The following is a 21,110-nucleotide window of genomic DNA, read 5'->3' as shown; positions in this document are numbered from 1 at the left end:
GCCGGGCAGGCGGGGACTATATAAAGGCCGGGGCCGAGGCGGGGGGGGCTCAGTCAGGAAAGCGATTCGTGGCGGACGAGCGGCAGCAGCGGCGAGTTCCTAGCCCGGTGAATCTGAATTTCTTGAGGCGGAGCGGGACACCCCGAGACGATCTCTCGTTATGAGTCATGTGGCGGTGGAAAATGCCCTCAGTCTAGACCAGCAGGTGAGGGATGGGCCCCGGAATGCGGGCGGGGGGGGGGGGGGAGGGAGGGAGAGCGGCAGGCCGCTCCGTTAACCGGAGTGCGGCGGCGGATGGGGCGGGAGGAGAGGCGCGGAGGAGGCTGAGAGTGCGTGGGGCAGGGATGGCGGGAGGGACGGTCGAGATATTTAGCGTGGGACTTGCTTCGCTCCTCGATCCCCGATGGCTGCGTCGTGATTTTCCCCCACTCCCCCGGCCTTTTTTCGCCGGCAACCCCACCCTTCTCCTCCCCGCAACGCGGCCGGTTTGTGGCGTATTCGGTTGTTGCGCAGTTTCCGTCGTGCGGCGGCTCCGCGCCGCGCCGGGTTTCCTCCCGCGGGGGCGCGCCATCGCCGCGGCGGGGAGGGGGTTGAGGGGGGTAGGGGGTGCGGGAAGGACGGGACTGGGCCTGCCGCCCGAGCGGCCCAGCCGGGATCTGCGCTGCCTCTGCGGCCTCCTCGCCACGCTCCAGGCCCGGCTTTTGTGTGGCGGCGAGCGACGATGGTAACGCTGGCTGCCGGGACCCCTGGCGGCGGCGGCGGGGAACGGCCGGGCGCGGGGTGGGGGGAGGAGGAGGAGGAGGAGCCCCGGGGGGAGGGGGGCAGGGAGAAAGACAGGCTAAATGGCGGCCATTGTGGCTCTGACGGGGCGAGGCGGGGGGTGGGGGAGGAGGGCGCTTTGTGTTGGCGGGCCCTTCCCCGGGGACGGGGCTGGGGGAGGGGGCGCTGGCGGCTGCCTTTGTTCGAGCTGCGTCAGCAGAGCCGGCAGCAGCCTTTCCCGCTCTTTCCTCCCGTGCCGGTGGGCCCCGGTGACGCAGTTGGGCCTGGACGAGGAGCGCCTCAGCCGGCATGTGTCGGGGTGGCTCCCGGCCCCTCGATGTTGTTCTTTCTCCTCTTTTTCTCTCTTTTTCTCTTTCCTCCTGCCCCCCCCTCCCCCCCCCCGCCTCTGCTGGGCGGAGTCAGGCGCAGGCCCCTGCCCAGTGTGGAGGGGATAGATGGTTATTTAATCCCTGGAGAAGGGGGGGCGGGCGGGCCGGGAAGAGGCCCCTATGTTGTAGTGAGACCCAGGGCGGGCAGCTGGCATGGCAGGGCAGCGCTGGTTCTCGGCAGCTTGTAGGCTTCGGGCGGCCGCTGCTCTGGAGTCTTAGGCGAAGTAGGTCAGGGAGCCGGTCCTTCCTCCCCAGCTTCTTGTCGTGTGTCCCCCCCTCCTCCCCCCGAGATAGCACGTGACGGGTGCCGGCTGCCGGATTAGCTGGGCGGCTGCGGCTGCTCCCTGCTGCGCCGAAAATCCCAACCCGCAGTGCCGGCTGCACCGCCGCACTGAGATGGCGGCCGCGCCGGGCTTCGTCGCTGCGCCATCTCCGAGATCAGATTTTGGCAAGTGTTGCCCCCTCGGTAGAGACGGTGGGAGTCCAGTGCGAGAAGATTTATGCATCACTTCTGTTGACTGCTCCTGGAGAGCCACGTTTACCTAGTAGAGAATCTTTGTTTACTCTTCAAGTAAGAATCGTTCTTCAGCCTCGTGCTGATGTTTGGATCAACTAAAGAGATGGGATTTTAAGTAGTAGCTTTAAACAGGATGGTACGAGGTCTGCCATGGCAGGATTTTTCAAGAATCTGAATGTCCTAAATGGCAGCACACACAAGTGAATATCTAGAAGGACAGTGCATTGGGATCTTTGCTTTGGATTGATTCAGGTCATATTGGAACACACTTTTGTGCAATTGGTCTTGCGGAAAATGTAATTGTATTTTAACATGTCTTGTTATCCCCAAATAAATTCCTAATCTTGCTGTGCAGGCAGACAACTGTAATAAGCTGGTGTTCAAGCTTTGAGAGTTGCCCACTGCCTTCTGCTGAAATGAGTCCATATTGTGTTTGACCTAAAACGTTTGGGTTACATGCTAGTAGTGCCTGAACCTTCTGGTAGGCTTTACTGGGAAACTGAAGGCTGTAAATGAAGTTTTGGAACAACAAACCAAAAACTCTATTTGCCGAAGTAATTGTAGGAAGAAGTCACCTGATATTTTGTGAACAGTAGCTGTCTCAAACATGAAGACTGTAATGTCTCAGTAGTGTTAATGCAGTGTAAAGGAATCACTGAGTCCCTGCAAATGAAGTGCCCAACTGGGCATTTCACTTAGTATTTGGGCTGTAGTCTCTGGACCTAAAAAAAAGGCAACCCCCCCCCCCAATTGCCATTGATCTCAATCCAAATGCATTTGAGTGGACTGGAAGAGTATTTTAAATGGCTGTTTAGCCTGCATATAGTGTGTAAAGCAGAAGTCGGTGGTATTTGATTAGGTGGGTGTAAGATACTCTTCTGGCCTTGCTGCCTGTGTGGTGCATGTTTATCGGTGGATATGAAGACACTTGAAGATGGTATAGTCTTGAGTGCAAACTATGGTTTTGGTTTTTCTTCACAGGAGATGTAATTGACACTACATATAAATTTCTTTGCAGCAATAACTTGTCGGAACACTGCTTGCTCTTGATAAGAAAAAGGGCTTTTTGTATCTTAGCATAAATTAATTATATAACATTGATACTTGTTTTATTTCTTATAGTTTTCTGGTCTAGACTTGAATTCCTCAGACTCTCAGAGTGAAGGAAGCTCTTCAAGCAGTAAGTACATGCAAATTCTCAAGCTTACAAGCACAGTTTTAGAAATAAGGGTTTTGTAGCTGTGAAGTAATTTCTGAAGCAAAGATTCGGAGGCTGATGGGGAAATTGAGGAGGTTGCTAGTTGTGTCTGCTTTGAAAATGCCGTATAGTTTAGGTGGGAGCACTTAATTTAGCAGTGATATGGCATGTGTAAATTTCTTAAGTATTTAACTAACTTGAGAGAACTTAGTGTTCCATTTTTGTCCCAGATTTTCTGTTGCCTCTAGTCAAAACAGCTGAGGCCACTGATTGTAGTAGTAATGTGATGATCTGTCTTCTCAAAATTTCTGCTAGAGTTGGAATGTTTGAAGGTAAAAGTTCTAATAGTTAACTGTACTTATCCTAATTCATTGAGTAGAAACTGAGTTCTCTGACATGCAAGGCTTAAGTATGTTAAGAAGAGAGGGGAATCTTCCAGGAATTCATATTCAGCTTTTGCCTGGTACATTCTGATTCATGTTGCTTAGCAGACAGATGCTTCTGGATTGTAAATGAAGAATGCTATTCGGAGGCAATTATGTGTGGCTTCTGGTTTGACCTGAGCTGAACTGATAGGGATGGCTGAACTTAAGGGGAAGGAAAAATACTGGTAGTAATAATACTGTGAGTGCCAGTACTTGAATGACACAGTGAGAATCTTGAGCTACTCAAATGCCTGGCACCAGGTTAAGCCTTAATGAGTTCTAGGAAGACAGGCTTTCATCACAGATGCTGTAACATCCATAAAGGGCATGCATGACTTGGTCAAAGAAATAGCAAAAAAAAAAAAAACAGCTACCTAAATGAGTATGCAAGAACTTAATCTTCAATGCATTGGTCCTCTGAGAGAATGATATTAAGTGCTGTATTAAAGGATTCTAGTTTAAAGGCGCTGTAAGAGGCCTTTAAGCTTGTGAGGCAGGCAACTTTTTTCTAACCAAAAGCTGTTGTTGGAGAGGCTAGTATCTCAAAAGGTGCTAACGCTGCGATTTTATTAACGCTACCTTTCTTTTGTCTTTTAGAAGGCCGATACATTCCTCCTCATTTGAGGAACAGGGAAGCTTCAAAACAGGGTATGTATCAGAAATACAGTGGCAGCACTTGTAACTGGTTCTTGGCCTACTTCTGAATCTCTAGGAACAGACTGTTAAAGGCTTTGGCAGTACTGTTAAAAGGGATTGTACAGACTGCTTGACTATTCTGTGCAAAACAATGCAATTTAATCTTCTGCTTTTAGTGTGCTATTCGTGGTTCCTTTACCAGGTTGTATTCTAAGCTCAAGTTCAGTATCTGACTGGCAAAATATCTTCCATATCTCATCAAGCAGTTAACTGTGACTGAAGCAAGATGGAGTCTCCCATCTTAACTTGACTAGCTCTGTAATCCTGAGTATCAGTTTTAATGGGTTTTGGGAGTACCAGTTTTTCTGCTAGTGACTGATGTGGAACTTGTAGTAACTAGTTGTTTAATATGAGAAAATAGCAGAGTTTCAATTTGTAAGTGGATGTTTTTACACTAAACAACTTGCTCTTAACTAGGGAGCATGAGAAACAAAACCATTAGGATGATGTCCTTGTTTAGCTTCGTGTAGTTTTTATGGAAGTCCACAAGAAGGAATGAAATGCGGGGTGCTGGTGTGTGAAACATGAAATACATGACCAGTGCTGGTCATATGTTCACACAGGGGGGTTTGTGCTGAGAAATGGCCTTTATTTTGCACTTGATTTTTCTAAACAAAACATGAGAAGAAAAATTTTGTGGAGTTCTTCAGTAAAGTAAATCATGACCTTTATTTGTAAGATACAAAGATTACAGATACTGCAGCATGCATTATTGTGTCTAGTGACTTGCATAGATACAAGAGAAACATTTGCTCAACACCTACTGAAATACTGGAATGGAGGAACTAAAATACTTTCTGCTGTGCTGCAACTTAAAGACTTAAATCTCATCTGTTTCTAAAGCAATGGACTTTCACAGATTCTCTTTTCAATACTGCAAGAGGACTCCTTCCATTAGGAGTAGGTGGAGGAGAATATTGACGTATATGCTGATCTCATAGTACTTCTGGAGCAATGTAATTTTAAATTTGACTAGACAAAAAATGCTCCACTCCAGTTTTATGCCATTTGAAGAAAAAGATCAGTCTGTTGTTGTCTTGCCTTTGCATGTGTCCAAGCTAGTGTTGGTTTTCTTTTACCTAAAAGAAGCATGGCCTACAGCACCAAACTATGAACAGCCTGTTAGGAGAGCTGAATGGTTTGGGGAAAGTAGATGGTCTGGTTGGCAGCTCAGTGCTCTTGAAGTTCCCCATCACATTAACCTCAAATGTGAGCAGTCTTTCAAGAAATCAACTAGCTAAGCCTGAGAGGAATGTGCAGGTTTCTCAAAAGCAGGAAACAACTTAAAGTTGGGTTGTGGACATTTGCTGTTTACAGATTTCCTTTCCCTGGTAATTGGTAACTTGTACCAAACTCCAGTTTAATCTTTGGGGATACTGGATATGGAAGGATACTTTAGTCTTAACCTTGAGTTCATATCATGACCTGTTATGTATAGGACTGTCATTTCTGTGCAAGACTAGAGTTCAGACATTGCAATGTACATGTGATCATGTGTGGCTTTTCTGGGGGCTTCAAGCTTCACCTTGCAAAAAGGTAAACAAGTCATGAAACTTAAGTGTGACACATGGCTTGTTCAATTAATAGAACATAGGCTGCCAACTTCCTTTGGTAAACCTAATGTTTCAAAACTTCCTTTAAACCTGTTTTGAGTACTGTATCGCTAGACTTCTCATGGCTACATGGAAAAGCTACGATTCCTGTTCAGGCCCCCTACTGAGAAGCAAAGTGGGTATCATCAGTACAGTGATGTAAAGCTGAGCTATTTTATAGGATGATTTGAAGTCTGTTACACAGTTGTACTTTCATAAAAGTAATGTTTGCTTCTGTTATTTAAAACTAAATTAACAATTGCTTCTTTGGCTCTCTTGAAGCTGTTCTGTATACTGGCTGCTCCTTGGAATCTTTAGCAACAGATTTTTCAAGGTGTAGACATTGGCAAGCAACAGACAAAAGAGACCTTGGATAATAGTGGTATTTGACCATGTAATAAAAATTGATACAGCCTTACAAATGTAGTAACCTGATAAAATTTTTATTGATGTAAAAATCAGTTAAACTATTTGGTAGAACTGTATTTCAGTAATCCAGTAGAATTGTCTTGCTCACATACCGTGATGTTATGGACTTCTGTGAAAATGTTAATTAACTACTACTGCATTCAAAAACTTAAAAATAATTCTTTCTCATGTGTGTTGTTCCCTTAGACATGCTCTAGAAACAAGTAGTGTATTGCTTCTAGCTTGGGGTTCTCGCTTTCCTCTGTAGCTGATGACAGTATAGTAATTTGTAGACACTGTTAAAGTTGCACAATGGGCTTACTTGCAGCTAAGTAAGAAATTGCTTAAGGCACTGGACTTAATACTTTAAAAGTAGCTGTTCTATGTGTTCATGGAGAACTGAGCATCTTCGTGATTTCAGTAGGTCTTGACAGGGGAAGAACACTAAGGGATCTGGAGTATTTTTGTTCAAAACTTCTACATTGCTTTCTTCAGCTTTCAAGACAGTACAGAACTGTAGGAAATAAGAGCATGCATAAAAATATGTCCTTAGATTACTTAATGGCAGTTCTGTTTTTCAACTGTTGAAGCTACACTATATACATATACAGTATATGTCTAAAGTGTCCTGCTTACATGAGCTTGACTGGATAACACTAAAGCTTGTTGTCATGTCATTTTCTTGTTAAACTTCCTGGAAGCTGCTCTTGGATATTTAAAGTCTGATCTGTAGTAGATCAAGGAGTAGATGTTAGGACTTATCTTAAGGGTCTTTTCCAACCTAAAGGATTCTAGGATTCTAACTATTTTTCCAATCTTTAAAAATCTGATGATTGCTGCTGCATGTGGCAGCTTTTCAAGTAAGCTGACAATGATTGGTGTTAAAGCATTATAAAATGTGAATTAAAATGCTGATTGAGGAGAAGCATTGACAATTCTACCACTCTGCATAGGTGCAAGAACTACCAAAATTGCTCTGGAAGTTCATTAACTTGCTGAACTCCAAACCTTCCCCTTTGAGAAATATGTGCTGGATGGAATCTACACAGGTTTTTACCAAAAAAACGGGAAAAAAAGCCTTAATGTTTAAGGAATTTCCTGATAATTCTTGCATGGTCTCATGATCATTCTCTTCACTTTAGAGAAGTCAATCTGTGGTTGGTTGTGGGTTGTCTCAGTGCATTTGCTTTTGACTTTCATTTGCCATGTGGTGTTCTAAATTGTGATGATGTCTTCTGCTAGCTGGTTACTTAGAATTGACTTCTATGGCCTGGAACTCTGTTCGATGCTGATCCACAAGTAAAATCAAACTAGGAATACCAAACTGTAGGTGGAATTAATGGCCTTAATTGTCAGGCAGGGTATATATATGTATTTGTTAAAGACTTGGTCTAGAAGTTGCTGCACTGCCTTAAAGAAAAATATGGCAAGGTACGAGCTTCAGAAGCTAGTGTAGTAACAAGCTAGATGAGTAAGCTTACTTTGTATGCTATTTGGGGTATAAAATTTTGACTCCTCTCTGGAACTTTTCAGACTTGGTAGAAGATCTTGATGTAGTACAGAGTCGGCCCAGTTTTTTCACCACTGAGAAACTACATCTATATCTTCCTGAAGATTGCTCTGTCAGTACCCCTGCTGTTAGATCTCTTGGCAGGATGACATACCCCAATATTTTCCAGTGTGGTTTGAAAGTTACTTATACTAAAATCTGGATTTAGTTGCCTTCTAAACAAGCTACAGATAACTTTCTCATGTGTTAATGAAGTGATTATGGTATTCCTGATCTTCTGTCAGCAGTCTGTCCATGTGAAGTTAACTTACTCTTAAGGACTAAAGTTACTTCTTAAAGCACTTTGGAGGTCTTGAAGCATTCCGTGATCTTGTGTGCTGATAAACTTCATGCATGGATTATTTTTGCCATCTGCTTCAGTTAGCCAGACCAAATGAGTTATAGTTATCACACTAGTTGTTAAAGTTCCTTTGTGACTAGCACATGTCTGGATTCTGGGGAGTAGAATTTCTTACTTTAAAAAAGTGTGGGGGGAAGGGGAATGACACTTTCCAGAGGACATCTAACAAGGTAGTGTAATTGTTGTAGCAAAGCTTTTTCAGAGAGATAGGGCCTAGAACAACCCCTTTCTTTGGAGTAATTTTGTTTCATGGTTGCTTTTATTGTCTAGTGCACAGTTCTTGACTGGTTTTGTGCTGTGGAGCTGGCAAAAGCATGCTCATTAATATGAGTGACATTATTTGTTTATCTGTTTAATTGTTTCACTTACTCTCTGCCCAAATCCCATAGCTGAGAGACTGGTTGGCTTATGTTTTCAAACTTGGGAAGGTTGGAACTCTGAGTCAGAATTTGTAAGTTCTTAGTCTAGTACCAAAAGAGTGTAGTACCAAAGCACTGTTTAATGCTCTACATTTCTGCCTACCTCCCAACCCCTGGTAGCTGAATAAAAATGAGGCTTTTTACTTCATGGTGTTGGCAAGCTGATGTGCTTCCTATTCTGCTTGGTCTGGTTTCTTTGAGTTAACATACCTAAGTAGGCATCTACTGTAGGTACATAAAAAGTGCTGTGGAAAAATTCAATGTGGCAATTCATTGTGAAGAACTCCATATTCCTTATTTCTGCATGGTGCTGTTAATTTGTCTTAGTCTCTGTAGATCAGATTGCTCAGTGTGCTTGAAGTATGACAAAACATGTCTAACTTCATATGGATTTCTAACGCAAGGGCTAATACCATTTATTGATCTCCACCAGAGGCCTTGTTAACCTCACAAAAACTAAATGCATTGTCAAGGATTTATGTTGAAGTTGGAGAGATAATGTAGGCTTGGCAAGACTTAGTGTCTTAATGTTTCTTCGGATACCTGTCTTGCCAGAGTAGGCAACTTAAATATTTGCACTAAGGCAGGTGCAGTGGTTTAAAAAATAACATGCTTATACATGTGTGGCGGGGTTTCAGCAAGTTCTGATAGGCAGTGAGAAACACTTAGTCTGTATTTGAATTAGTCTTAACATTTATTCACCTTCCTTTCTTGAAGGACTGCCTGCCTTTCAGTCCTGTAGACCTTCCAGTGAAGACCTACTGGACAGAACTTAGTTTTTCCTTGTAAAAGCCTAGACCACATAATGTATGGCTAAAATATCTTTCTCTACTAGGTTTTGATAGTGGTGGCTGGAGTTCTAGCAGAGACAAGGATGCATACAGCAGCTTTGGTGCACGGTCTGACCGGGGAGCAAAATCAAGCTTCTTTGACCGTGGAAATGGATCAAGAGGAGGAAGGCAAGTACTTATTTGTCTGGGTGATGCATACGAAGTGTGTCTCAGTTCTAGTAGTGCACCTGTAATCTTGACGTTAAAATTAGTCCTAGATGTGAACAACAGGATAAGGTAGGAGGAACCTGGGAGGGGAGGAGAGAGAGTGAGAGAACCTTGCTTTTAAAGCTACATGAGTTCAAGGATGGGAAGTTTGCATGTGCTGAAAAATGTGCCCTGTAGTCTACCACCAGCCACTCGCTGCAGGTATAATGACTTGCTGACTTAACCATTTCACCAGAAAAGTGCTAGATGGGTGGCTACTTCTAGAAGAATCATGAAAAGCTGTTGAGAGTGCATAAAATACATCAAAACGGATTTTTTTAATTCAATTTTTTTTCCTTGTTTAAAAAGTGTAGTTAATAAAACTGGGTGAGACTCTTTCAGGTTCTCTACCTTACTTGATCACTTACACACATCATGCGTTGTATGCACAAGTGTGGTGAGAGTGACCTTTATCGACTAGTAAAGCTGATGCTAGTCCTGTATCCAGACTTTTCTCAAACATGATTTACCAGACCAAAAACTAAACAGTTGAGGTAAGGACTTTTTCCACCTTCTTTCCAAGTCAGTAGTACAGGTGAGCTCCCTCTTTATAAAATAATAACGTGACATGTAATTGAGGTATTTAGTTTGGTCACATGTGTGGTGGGGCAATAAAGGAACAAATTACAGCACTTGAGGGGTTTGTCTGGATGTGGAAGACCTATGTAATAGTGAGGCACAGAGAAAGGGGGAAGTACCAAACAATGTCTCCAAAGAGGTTTAAGCGGAGCTCCCTACAAAAAATGGCAAAGACTGCAACTTGAATTGCAGCTCTACTGGCAGATGACTGATTCTTTACGCTTGTTATGCTTAACCAAATAAAAATTTTGATGCTAAACTGAGCTGTGAAATCATGACAAACTCTCCTGTCTATGACACAGAATAACATGACCTAGTCTGATGGCTGGGACTAAACTAATTTCAGTTTGTAGGTCAAGAAGCAAGTACAGATGATCTGATGACTTTGTAATTGTTCTACAGTTGTATATGTAATATACAGAGCATACACTAGTAGATTATTATAGCTTTAATTTTGCATGTCAAAAAATCCTCTTGCCCAGGAATGGTGGTCTGATATTCTTGCTGTATTTAGATATGAAGAGCGTGGAAGAGGTGGCGACTATGATAGGAGCGGCTTTGGTAGATTTGACCGTGGTGGGAATAGCCGCTGGTGTGACAAATCAGATGAAGATGACTGGTCAAAGCCTCTTCCCCCAAGTGAACGCCTGGAACAGTGAGTAATGGAATAGTGTGAATTCACATGACAGGGTCAGTTGATATGTCTATCAAGTAAAATACTTTCTCCTCTGTTTTTAGAGAGCTCTTTTCAGGAAGCAATACTGGCATTAACTTTGAGAAATATGATGATATTCCTGTTGAAGCAACAGGCAGCAACTGTCCTCCACATATTGAAAGTGTAAGTTTTTTTTTTTTTTTAAAAATCTGGCTTGCTGATGTATCTAGTAGTGACTATTTTGCATGTGAAACTTGATGTCATGCTGTCTTAAGTTTAGGGAGGAAAGGAGATACTGTCTTGCCTTCCTACAGCTAAGCTGTTTTGCAGAGGAGGGTTGCATATGATGAACTAAGACATGGGAGAAGTTGTGTAAGCTTGTTCAGTTAACACTTATAGCTCACTTTTAACTATGTGACTTGTCTTCAAACAGTAAACATGTAAAGAAGTAGAAGTGCTTGGAGGCACTGATTTGTTGGAGCAACTGCTTAAGCATATAGGCATTGTGTCGTTATCACATAGTATGCTAGTGTAGTCTGCACTCAGGCTTAGCTGGCTTTTAAGAATCACTTATGTGACTGGACTAAGTAGATACTAGACTCTTAGTAACTAGCTCCTGAGTATCTGTAAACTTAATAGGCAAGTTGTATAGGAAGAGATAAAACAAAAGCTACTTTACAAATGACTTCTTAGACTGAATGATGTGTTCCATGGTGGCTGAAGGGAAGGATCCCCATCTTACTACTTTTAAATATCTTACAGTTCAGTGATGTTGACATGGGAGAAATTATTATGGGAAACATTGAGCTCACACGCTACACCCGTCCTACTCCAGTCCAGAAACATGCAATACCTATTATTAAAGAGAAGAGAGACTTGATGGCCTGTGCTCAGACAGGTAAGTTAGTAACTCTTTACTGCTTAGTCTCTCTCAACAGAAGTAGGGTCTTGTATTCCTCAAGCTGCAGGTAAGAGGTCTGTAAGGTAGTACAACTTTCTGCTCAGAGTATACTGAAATATCTGCAGTGTTGGGAATTAATTAGCTTTAGAGTTTTGCAACTGCTTTAGATGTGGCTTGACTGGATTTACTGTGTTTGTCCTGAGAGAGATGTTCATGGCTTAAATCACATTTGCTTCAGGGTTTTGTGGTGCTGAGTGGAAAGTCCTTTGTAGATAACTTCTACTGGCTAAGGAGCGCACTCCCAATGTCATAGGTAGTATCCATATACTAGTGCAGATGTTACTGGGAATATGCTAGTGATACAGGATTAGTGCTGTAGTTGACAGTACAGTAGCTTTGAAAATAACTATTAACAATACTGAATTGTGTCCTAATAGGGTCTGGGAAAACGGCTGCATTTCTTCTACCAATATTGAGCCAGATCTATGCAGATGGCCCTGGTGATGCCTTGAGAGCTATGAAGGCAAGTATTTAAATACACAGTCCTGGAAAAGCTATGACCAGTTTGTATTTTTGCCTCGTATGCTGATGTCTGCTGCTGAACACAATAGCTGGGCTTAAATGTTGTCATTATTTTGGGTATGATAGCCAAGCTTCTCTACTTCTAGAAGACTTAGCTATTTCCCTTGAAAAATACAGGCTATGGAACATCTTTTTTCCTACTGAGGGAGTTGATATGTGTAACTGTCTAGAAAAGATTGTTTATGAGTGTTTTTGTTCTTGCATAAGCTTGAAAGACACTTCCCTTGCTACAAAAAGCTACTTGGTCACACATGTTTATGTTGTAGTGACTTTAGGGTAGGAAGTAACAGGTTTTATGGTTATTATTTTCTCTGCTGCTTAAGTTATGGATGACAGTGCAGGTTGTAGAGACCAAGCTTGTGCAGTTCTGTTAACATCAAGTATGTTAACAGTATGTTAACATACTAACCAACAGCTGAATCTTGGGTACTGTAGTAGGGCAGTCTTCAGATGCAGTGCTTAAAACTAGTTGGCTCTCAGCCATGCTTTTTCTTTTTTGTTAAGACAAACTTGGTGATCTGTCTCTGATATTGCCTATAGTAGCTGTTAATTCCCCTCATATTTGGGGTACTCATTCCAAGTATTTTTTTCTGCAGGAGAATGGAAGGTATGGGCGCCGTAAGCAATATCCGATCTCGCTGGTCTTGGCTCCCACTAGAGAACTGGCTGTGCAGATCTATGAGGAAGCCAGAAAGGTATGTCTAGGAGTTCATCATTATAAAATAGCTTAGGTATAGGTTTCTTAGAGCTAACTTACTTTGTTTTATAGTTCGCATACCGTTCCAGAGTTCGTCCCTGTGTTGTATACGGTGGTGCAGACATTGGTCAGCAGATACGTGACTTAGAACGTGGATGTCACTTGCTTGTAGCAACTCCAGGACGACTGGTTGATATGATGGAGAGGGGAAAGATTGGATTGGATTTCTGCAAGTAAGTAAAGTGTTCTTGTCCATATGCTAATGACTTGACAACTAGAAACTGTAGCTTTTAAAGTGAGATCTAGAGTTAATGACACTTAAGTCCTAGCTTTCAAACTGTGTAAACACCTAATTGAGAACTTGTAGCCCAGTGTGTGTGCTAAGTTACACCTTAAAGAAAAATAGCTCTGAAGAATAATGTTTTTACTGTTTAGGTACCTGGTGCTTGATGAAGCTGACAGGATGCTTGATATGGGGTTTGAACCTCAAATTCGTCGAATTGTTGAACAAGATACTATGCCACCAAAGGGGGTTCGTCATACCATGATGTTCAGTGCTACTTTCCCCAAGGAAATCCAGGTACTTTACAAAAGTTCAAATATTTTAACAGTTCATAGGCCTGAATTGCATCTGTGGAAGGGGGGAAAAAAAGTACTGGTTTGATTTTTTTTTTTCTTCCCTTTTTTAGATGCTTGCTCGTGACTTCCTTGATGAATATATCTTTCTGGCTGTGGGCAGAGTAGGTTCTACATCTGAGAATATCACACAGAAGGTAGTATGGGTTGAAGAGTCAGACAAACGATCGTTTCTGCTTGACCTGCTAAATGCTACAGGTAAAGACCGCTTTCAGATAAGCAAATAAGGCAAAATTCAGATGAGGCAAATCTAATGTCTCAAGTAATAATAACTTCTATTGAGTAGGTGAATGAAAGGGTATTTCCTTAACATGCAGTGAATGTATTCCACTGACTAAATGTCAGTTTTAAGTTGATGTAAGCTCTTCTGGTAATATAAAATAGGGAGGGAGGTCTCCAGTGTCTTCAGTTTAGAAAACACAAGAGCAGAGAGCTGAAACTGTCTTTTACCAGGCGGTGAAGCCAGTATTTTTGCAGTTTTTCTTCTGTTAACCTGTGCTTTAACTATTGTTAGGCAAGGATTCCTTGACTCTGGTGTTCGTGGAAACTAAAAAGGGCGCAGATGCTCTTGAGGACTTCTTGTACCATGAAGGATATGCTTGTACAAGTATACATGGAGATCGCTCTCAAAGAGACAGAGAGGAGGCACTGCACCAGTTCCGTTCGGGCAAGAGCCCAATTCTTGTTGCCACAGCAGTAAGTGGAATCTATGAAGTTTGAGGCAATAAGCATATTACTTGGCCTGTGGAATTTTTAGTAAAATTTGATTTAATTCTTTAACCAATAGGTAGCAGCAAGAGGACTGGATATCTCAAATGTAAAGCATGTCATAAACTTTGACTTGCCAAGTGACATTGAAGAGTATGTACATCGTATTGGTCGTACAGGCAGAGTAGGAAACCTTGGTAAGTATGATCTAGAATTTTTGGGCACTTCATACCCAAGTTGATAGGTGTAGAAGTATTGACTAAGTAGCAAATTGCAACTAAGTACTCAAGGGAAGCCCATGCACTGCCTTCTGTGACCAGAAGCTGGTCACTGCTGTCTAGCCAGCATGGAAAGTAACCAGTTCCTTTAGCTAGTGCTTCTTTTGCTATTAAAAACTTCTGATACCACATGCAACCTTGGTGTGTTCTGTGTCTGTCAGTAAATAGCTAGGGGTTTTGTGACCAGCTGTGGTGGAATGATGGTCTTAAACAGCTTTCTCTTCAGGTAATTCTAGTGTAATTCTCAAGCTTAGCTATAAGGAATCTGATAGTGTACTTGTCACAGCTGCAAGTGGAGTGTGGAATGGGTTTAAGTGCTGTAGTGTATTTGCTTTGTGTGGGGCTCAAACTGAAGTTTTACTTTAGGTCTTGCCACCTCATTCTTCAATGAGAGGAACATAAACATCACCAAGGACTTGCTTGATCTTCTTGTTGAGGCTAAGCAAGAAGTACCATCTTGGCTGGAAAACATGGCTTATGAACAGCATCACAAAGGAGGTGGCAGCCGTGGGCGATCTAAGAGGTAATGGTCGCAACTTTGGCTAAAGGTATACTTAATCCATTGTGAGAGGCAGTTCTGTGACTTGTTTTCAGTCTAAAAATGTAGTTAGAGGAAGACAAAGCAGTACAATATAAACTGAGTTAGGTGCATCGAAAGGTGACATCTATCTTGCCAAAAGGCAATTAACCCATAAGACTTTTCTCCTCTTAAGCAGACAACTAGATAGGGCTGAGGTAGAATGACATCTAGCAAAAATGGCTTTAGAACTTCATGAAAGCACTTACAAAACACTTACTAGAAATGCATACCTGCATGTGCCAGAGATGTACCTTAAGCAACTATCTTTATGTTTAGGAGAAGATAATGCATGCCTCCTGACATAAGAACAGGAAAGGTATGAGAGTTAGACTGCAGTGGTGAGGCCACTTGTAAAATAGTTTTGCTACGGAAACCTAAAATGCTTTATAAGCTAGTAATACAAAGCTATGTTTAATGGCTTAAAGGGGTAGGAGGAGAAACAACCCTTCCTCTTAATGTAGTTGACATGGTATGACCACATGAAACTCTAGTGTTTTTGTTGTTGGTTGTTTTTTTTCTTCAGAGAAAAAAAAATCATGCTTGTAAAATGGTTGTCCTTTTCTACAATATGGAAGGTGGTTATAAATGCTAAGATAGGTTTGGAAATTCTGTGGAGTGGAGGTTGCACTGAATCAAATCTTACCAGGACCTGAGAAAGTAATTCTTGGTGTAACATGGCCAGTTCAACATGAACTTGCTTGAATGGTAAATTTTCCTTTGCTCTCTTGAATGCCCTTTTCAGATAGCATTGGGATGTTGACAAAGTGTGCTGAACTCAACACTTGTTGTTGGCTGGCTGTAGCTGGTAACCAGAGTTGAAGAAATTTAGTACTTGAGTCTCAATGTCTGCAGGACTTAAAATACCACTGACTTTACTCGAGTGTTTGTTTTCTTCCTTTATACAGCAGTAGGTTCAGTGGAGGATTTGGTGCCAGAGACTATCGAACAAGTAGTGGTTCTGGCAGCAGTAGCTTTAGTAGCAGTCGATCAACCAGCAGCCGCAGTGGAGGAAGTGGCAGCAGAGGATTTGGAGGTAAGAAAAACTGGGCAGGCAGTGCTGGCAAATACAAAACTGGATCTAAAATGCTTGCTGTAGTAAAACTTGTGGAGGTAATGTTTAAATGAGGTCAGCTGGTGCTTGTTATGCAGTCTCAGCATCCTTCTTGGATCTAAGCTAGTGCAAGTTACCTGTCTTTGATTGGTTTGATGCTACCTATCTTTCCAGCATTTTAGTTTAATGTGTGCATTTGTCAGTACTTCTGGGTGGGTTTCCTTTAATAGACAATAGACATCTTGTCTGTGCCCCGGGCTGTTTTCTTGTTGTGAAGGCACAAGTCTTTAGCAGGTTAATTAAGCATCACTTTCTCTTGCCTTTCATAGGTGGTGGTTATGGAGGCTTCTACAACAGTGATGGATATGGCGGAAACTATAACTCCCAGGGGGTTGACTGGTGGGGCAACTGAATCTGCTTGCAGCAGATATCCTACCAAACAAGCTAATATGGAAACCACATGTAACTTAGCCAGACTATACCTTGTGTAGCTTCAAGAACTCGCAGTACATTACCAGCTGTGATTCTCCACTGAAATTTTTTTTAAGGGAGCTCAAGGTCACAAGATGGAAACAAAGGAACAAGTAGCCCTATCTTGAAGGTGGTTTTTGAAGACTCTATTGCTGTAGTCAGGATTAACTCCCCTCCCACCCATCCCCACCCAGAAACTGCATTTATGATTTTGTGACTGAGGATCATTTGTTTGTTAATGTACTGTGCCTTTAACTTTAGACAACTTTTATTTTGATGTCCTGTTGGCTCAGTAATGCTCAAGATATCAATTGTTTTGACAAAATAAAAATTACTGAACTTGGGCTAAAATCAAACCTTGGCACACAGGTGTGATACAACTTAAACAGGAATCACTGATTCATCCATAATATTACAAAGAAAAAACTTATGCGGTAGCCTGCATTAGGGCTTTTGGTATTTGCAGATTTGAAAAATAAAACATCTTGAAGCATATCAATGCAATTAGTTTCTAATGTGGCAAAACTGTACTAAGTTAAAGTTCTGATTTGCTCACTCTATCCTGGATAGGTACTTAGAACCTGATAGCCTTTAATAAGCCATTCCAGTCATGATGAGATGATGTATGGATACATGCATACATTAAAAGCACTGTTTTTGAAGTTAATGCAAGTAAATACAGCAATTCCTTTTTCAATATTTAGGCAGATCATTAATGTGAGCTAGCCAAACGTGGGCAGAACATTACAGGGAACGTTTAAAGGTCTGATAACTTGAAATAGTTTTTAGGAGAATTCATCTATTTAGACTTTTTAAAAATGCCTGCCATATGAAATTGAAATGGTAGAATGGCTGACCATGGCAGTGATTGGTCCTCCTTAGGGACCTGACTGAACTTTTGGTCTAATAACGCATGCTAGTGTTGATGTTTTTTGGTCAAGAGGGTATGAACAGGAAGAATTATGCAGCAGGCTTTATTTTAATGCAGATTCACATTACTCTGTTCAAGCTGCGTGGAGATGTTAAACTGGCTTACTGTAGACTTTGTAAAATGGCTCCAGAAGAGTAACAAACAAACCTGAGATCACAGAGGTTGGAAATGTACATAAACTGCACAAGGTTTCAATTCTGCTATTAAAGTGCAGTTTTAGTCAGTTTTAGTTGCATAGGTTTCCATTGTATTTATAGTCTGTTTATGCTAAATCTGGCCAAAGATAAGTATTGTCCACCAGAAAAATGCCTCTGCCACTTGGAATTTCTGTGCTAACATTGTGGCCAGAGCAGTTAACAACTAATCTACAGTGGCATAGGAAAATGGCAAAAATCTCCTAAAGTGCAATAGATTTTTTCAAGTGTATTGTGCCTTGTTCTAAAACTTTTATTAAGTAGGTGCACTTGACAGTATTGAGGTCATTTGTTATGGTGCTATTTCAAGTCTAGGTTTAGGCCCTTGTACATTTTGCCCATAACTTTTTACAAAATACTTCTTTTATTGCACATTCAGAGAATTTTATATATGTCTTGTGTGCGTGTCCTTAACTTCCAATCTTATTTTGTCTCTTGGAGATTGAACGCAGCTTGTTTAAGGAGAAGGAAGTAGATTCTAAAACTTATTTGGGACCATGGGAATGATAGCTGGGAAGAAAACTATTTGCACACGACAGATTTCTAGATACTTTTTGCTGCTAGTTTTGTGTAATATTTATTGAACATTTTTGACAAATATTTATTTTTGTAAGCCTAAAAGTGATTCTTTGAAAGTTTAAAGAAACTTGACCAAAAGACAGTACAAAAACACTGGCACTTGAATGTTGAATGTCACCGTATGCGTGAAATTATATATTTCGGGGTAGTGTGAGCTTTTAATGTTTAAGTCATATTAAACTCTTAAGTCAAATTAAGCAGACCCGGCATTGGCAGTGTAGCCATAACTTTCTGATAGTAAAACAAAAATTGGCAACTTAAAATTAAACATGCCAAGGTTTTGATACACTTGTCTTAAGATATTAATGAAACACTTCTAAACACTGATGTGAAGTGTCCAGATTCTCAGATGTTTGTTGCGTGAGTTTTGTTTAGTTGTGTGTTTTTTTTTTTTCAGTGAATGTCTGGCACATTGCAATCCTCAAACATGTGGTTATCTTTGTTGTATTGGCATAATCAGTGACTTGTGCATTTTAGCAAGTTTTATCAGCCAGCAATATTTTCAGTTCAGATACAAGGATTCAAAACAATATGCAAGAATGGATTTAAACTTGCTGAATGTGAAAATTGAACTTCAAGTCACTGTAGGTTTAGAATTGCTTATTGTATTAGTTTAGATGCTAGCACTGCATGTGCTGTGCATATTCTTGATTTTATTAAAATAAAAAAGTTGAACTGCACAGTCTACTCATTTGTGAAGCGTCACTCTTCTGGTTTACAAGATTTGTAGCCCAAGTAGTTTCATTCACGTGCAACTCTGGAAGCAGGTGAATCTAGTGTGGTACACATCAGCGTGATTGTAAGTGGCAGCTAAGCTTAGGGTTATAGCTGTAGCAACCTTAAAATAACCTGTGCCCTACAATGCTGGATAGTAGTACAAGTTTTCTAGAGAAGCTAACAAAGCAGATGTGGGACACATGAGGAGACAACTTTTTTTTTCCTCTCAGAGTACCAAGTTTGGCTGTAACAATGAATTAAAATTTATTGAACTGGAACTCAGACTTGCTTCCTCAGCCATTTAATGTTAAGGACTTCATCTCACAGTTGTGCTTCTCAGCTTAGCAAAGGTGCCTTGTAGCAGGCAGCTTTACTTTTGATGTCTCTTACCTGTTTGTTGTTGCTGGGGCAGCCTCACTGGAAACAAGCATGTGCAATTCTGTGGGAAAAGTGCAGTACATACCCTCTTCCCTTTCCTCCTCCAAAAACATGTGCCCCTCCCCTCCCCCCCCCCCCCTTAGCAAATGTATACCCACACTCCAGTTTGAATTACATTTCTAAAACTAAGCTATGCAATTGAGCTGTAATTAGGCTGGAATGAGGTTAAGTACTGGAGTACCCAAGGGGATACAGTGGAAGGAATAGGTTCAGCTGTTTCCACTTTATCTTTGAAGCTAGACAAAAGTCTTGCTTCACTTAGAAGAACGTGATTTAGAAAGAGCCTGGGTTTAAAGTTCTGTGCTGAAATGACTGTAGAAACTGGTGAATTCCTGTTGAGTAAGGGAGAGGGAGAAAGTAATGCCTGGGAACTCTGATCCACAAATGTGTGGTGCAGATGCGTGGTAGGGGTTGAGGACTGGTAAAGGTGTGATGTGGATTTGCGATCCTGGATCCATATAGTGCACATCTGTAAAAGGAATCTTCCCTACTTGGTACGTTGCCAGTCAGTAACATGTATGGGCTTTGAAGAACCATGGAAAGGAGGAAATTGGCATGCTTACTAGGATAGCTTGCTGGAGGATCTGCTTTGAGCACACTGACTGTAGACCACACTAAATTTACCTGCTTTAGACTTGTGCTAATGATCAACCTCATCATGCAGGGCTTTGTGTTGTCATGCTATGTCCCTGGATGTGCAACATGCACTTAGTATCTTCTAAAAGCTCTAACCTGGCAGTTCCCCCCCCCGTGTATCATGTAGCTAGTCATAGAAATACAGAACTGTAGTTAGAGTGAAGCGTTGTGCACTGTGGAGGTGGCCCGTGGGATCTGGAAGTCAAGCCTTGAGTGTAAAGCCTTGCATTCAGTCCTTGAGTGTCAGGTTTGTTCCTGGCAAAGGCTGATGGCAGAAGGTGCAGGTGCGGCAAAAGTCATGAGGCAGCTGAAACCACAGGAGCACAGTGAAGCAGCTTGAGGCCAGGCCTGTGAGCAATGCTCTCTGGACCAGGGATTGTAAAGGTAGTAGAACAGTTAGTGTAAAGCAAGGGGAGCTCAGAGTACAAAGTGAGTGAAAATTTAAGGAGGAAGTTTGGTATTAACATGTGGCAGAAATGCTTGGGAAGGTTCTCTTTCATTGAGGCTGGAGGAAGCCATTTACCTCTGGTGGTACAAGGTTGAAACTAGGCTACTGGGGAAATTGCAGGTATGGGGAGTGTTAGGACACTTAAGGTACTGTGATAAGAGAAGCACAGAGCATGTTCCCACAGAGCTGGGAGTTTGCACTTCAGTAGTTCTTGGCATACTACTGGGCAGCATAATTTTTCCTGTGATAAATGGGAAAAGACTTGGGAATGGGTAGAGAAAACTAATCCTAAATTGTAAGGTAAAGAAAAGGGCTGTGAAGTTCAGTGGTGAAAATGATTACTGATTTGTCTTTGTGAAGCTGTGTTGTATTGGGCCTTCAAAATGTGCAGTAAAGTCAGCCCTTATGCAATAAATGGCTGCATACACCAATAGTGGGCAGAGGTTATAGTATAAAGGCTGTAGTAAAACCTACTCTTGTTTCTGCCAGTGAGATTACTGTGACCTGTGCAGATAAGCGGTGGTCTTGAAACAACATTCATTTGACTACGGTGACAAGGGGTGGGAGGGATTTAGATTAATGTCTTACTGTGGATTTTCATAAAGGTTGAGAGAGCGGTGGGGTTACTAGAGGGATTTGGTTACTGTTTTGTTAGGTGCAAGCATGAAATCTAGGCAAT

The 21,110-nt window shown here is 41.8% G+C and overlaps 1 protein-coding gene across 2 annotated transcripts; it reads left to right on the top strand.

Annotated features, from left to right (window-relative positions):
* The first annotated feature begins 29 nt into the window (after positions 1-29).
* Positions 30-18,879, top strand: DDX3X (DEAD-box helicase 3 X-linked). 2 transcript variants are annotated; one of them, XM_072848046.1, is made up of 17 exons: positions 30-205; positions 2,788-2,845; positions 3,886-3,936; positions 9,149-9,272; positions 10,444-10,584; positions 10,668-10,767; positions 11,347-11,482; positions 11,923-12,008; positions 12,664-12,762; positions 12,837-12,997; positions 13,200-13,344; positions 13,454-13,598; positions 13,915-14,096; positions 14,188-14,305; positions 14,753-14,909; positions 15,875-15,999; positions 16,347-18,879. In XM_072848046.1, exons 1-17 carry the CDS (start codon positions 161-163, stop codon positions 16,427-16,429), a joined length of 1,956 nt encoding a protein of 651 aa, XP_072704147.1. In that variant the 5' UTR covers positions 30-160; the 3' UTR covers positions 16,430-18,879. The 2 variants fall into 2 exon arrangements, with proteins under 2 accessions (XP_072704147.1, XP_072704139.1); XM_072848038.1 differs by having other exon boundaries at positions 15,872-15,999.
* The last annotated feature ends 2,231 nt before the right edge of the window (positions 18,880-21,110 follow it).

The sequence above is a fragment of the Ciconia boyciana genome, chromosome 1 (assembly GCF_034638445.1).
Source record: "Ciconia boyciana chromosome 1, ASM3463844v1, whole genome shotgun sequence".
In the NCBI taxonomy this organism is placed as follows: domain Eukaryota; kingdom Metazoa; phylum Chordata; class Aves; order Ciconiiformes; family Ciconiidae; genus Ciconia; species Ciconia boyciana.
The sequence above is the reverse complement of the archived record's forward strand: the minus strand, read 5'-3'. Positions and strand labels throughout refer to the sequence as shown.

Coding starts and splice junctions, on each gene's coding strand:
- DDX3X (XM_072848038.1), top strand. CDS start 161: ATGAGTCATGTGGCGGTGGAAAATGCCCTCAGTCTAGACCAGCAG. Junction 14,097..14,187: donor CAATTCTTGTTGCCACAGCA/GTAAGTGGAATC, acceptor TTTAACCAATAG/GTAGCAGCAAGAGGACTGGA. Junction 16,000..16,346: donor TGGCAGCAGAGGATTTGGAG/GTAAGAAAAACT, acceptor TGCCTTTCATAG/GTGGTGGTTATGGAGGCTTC.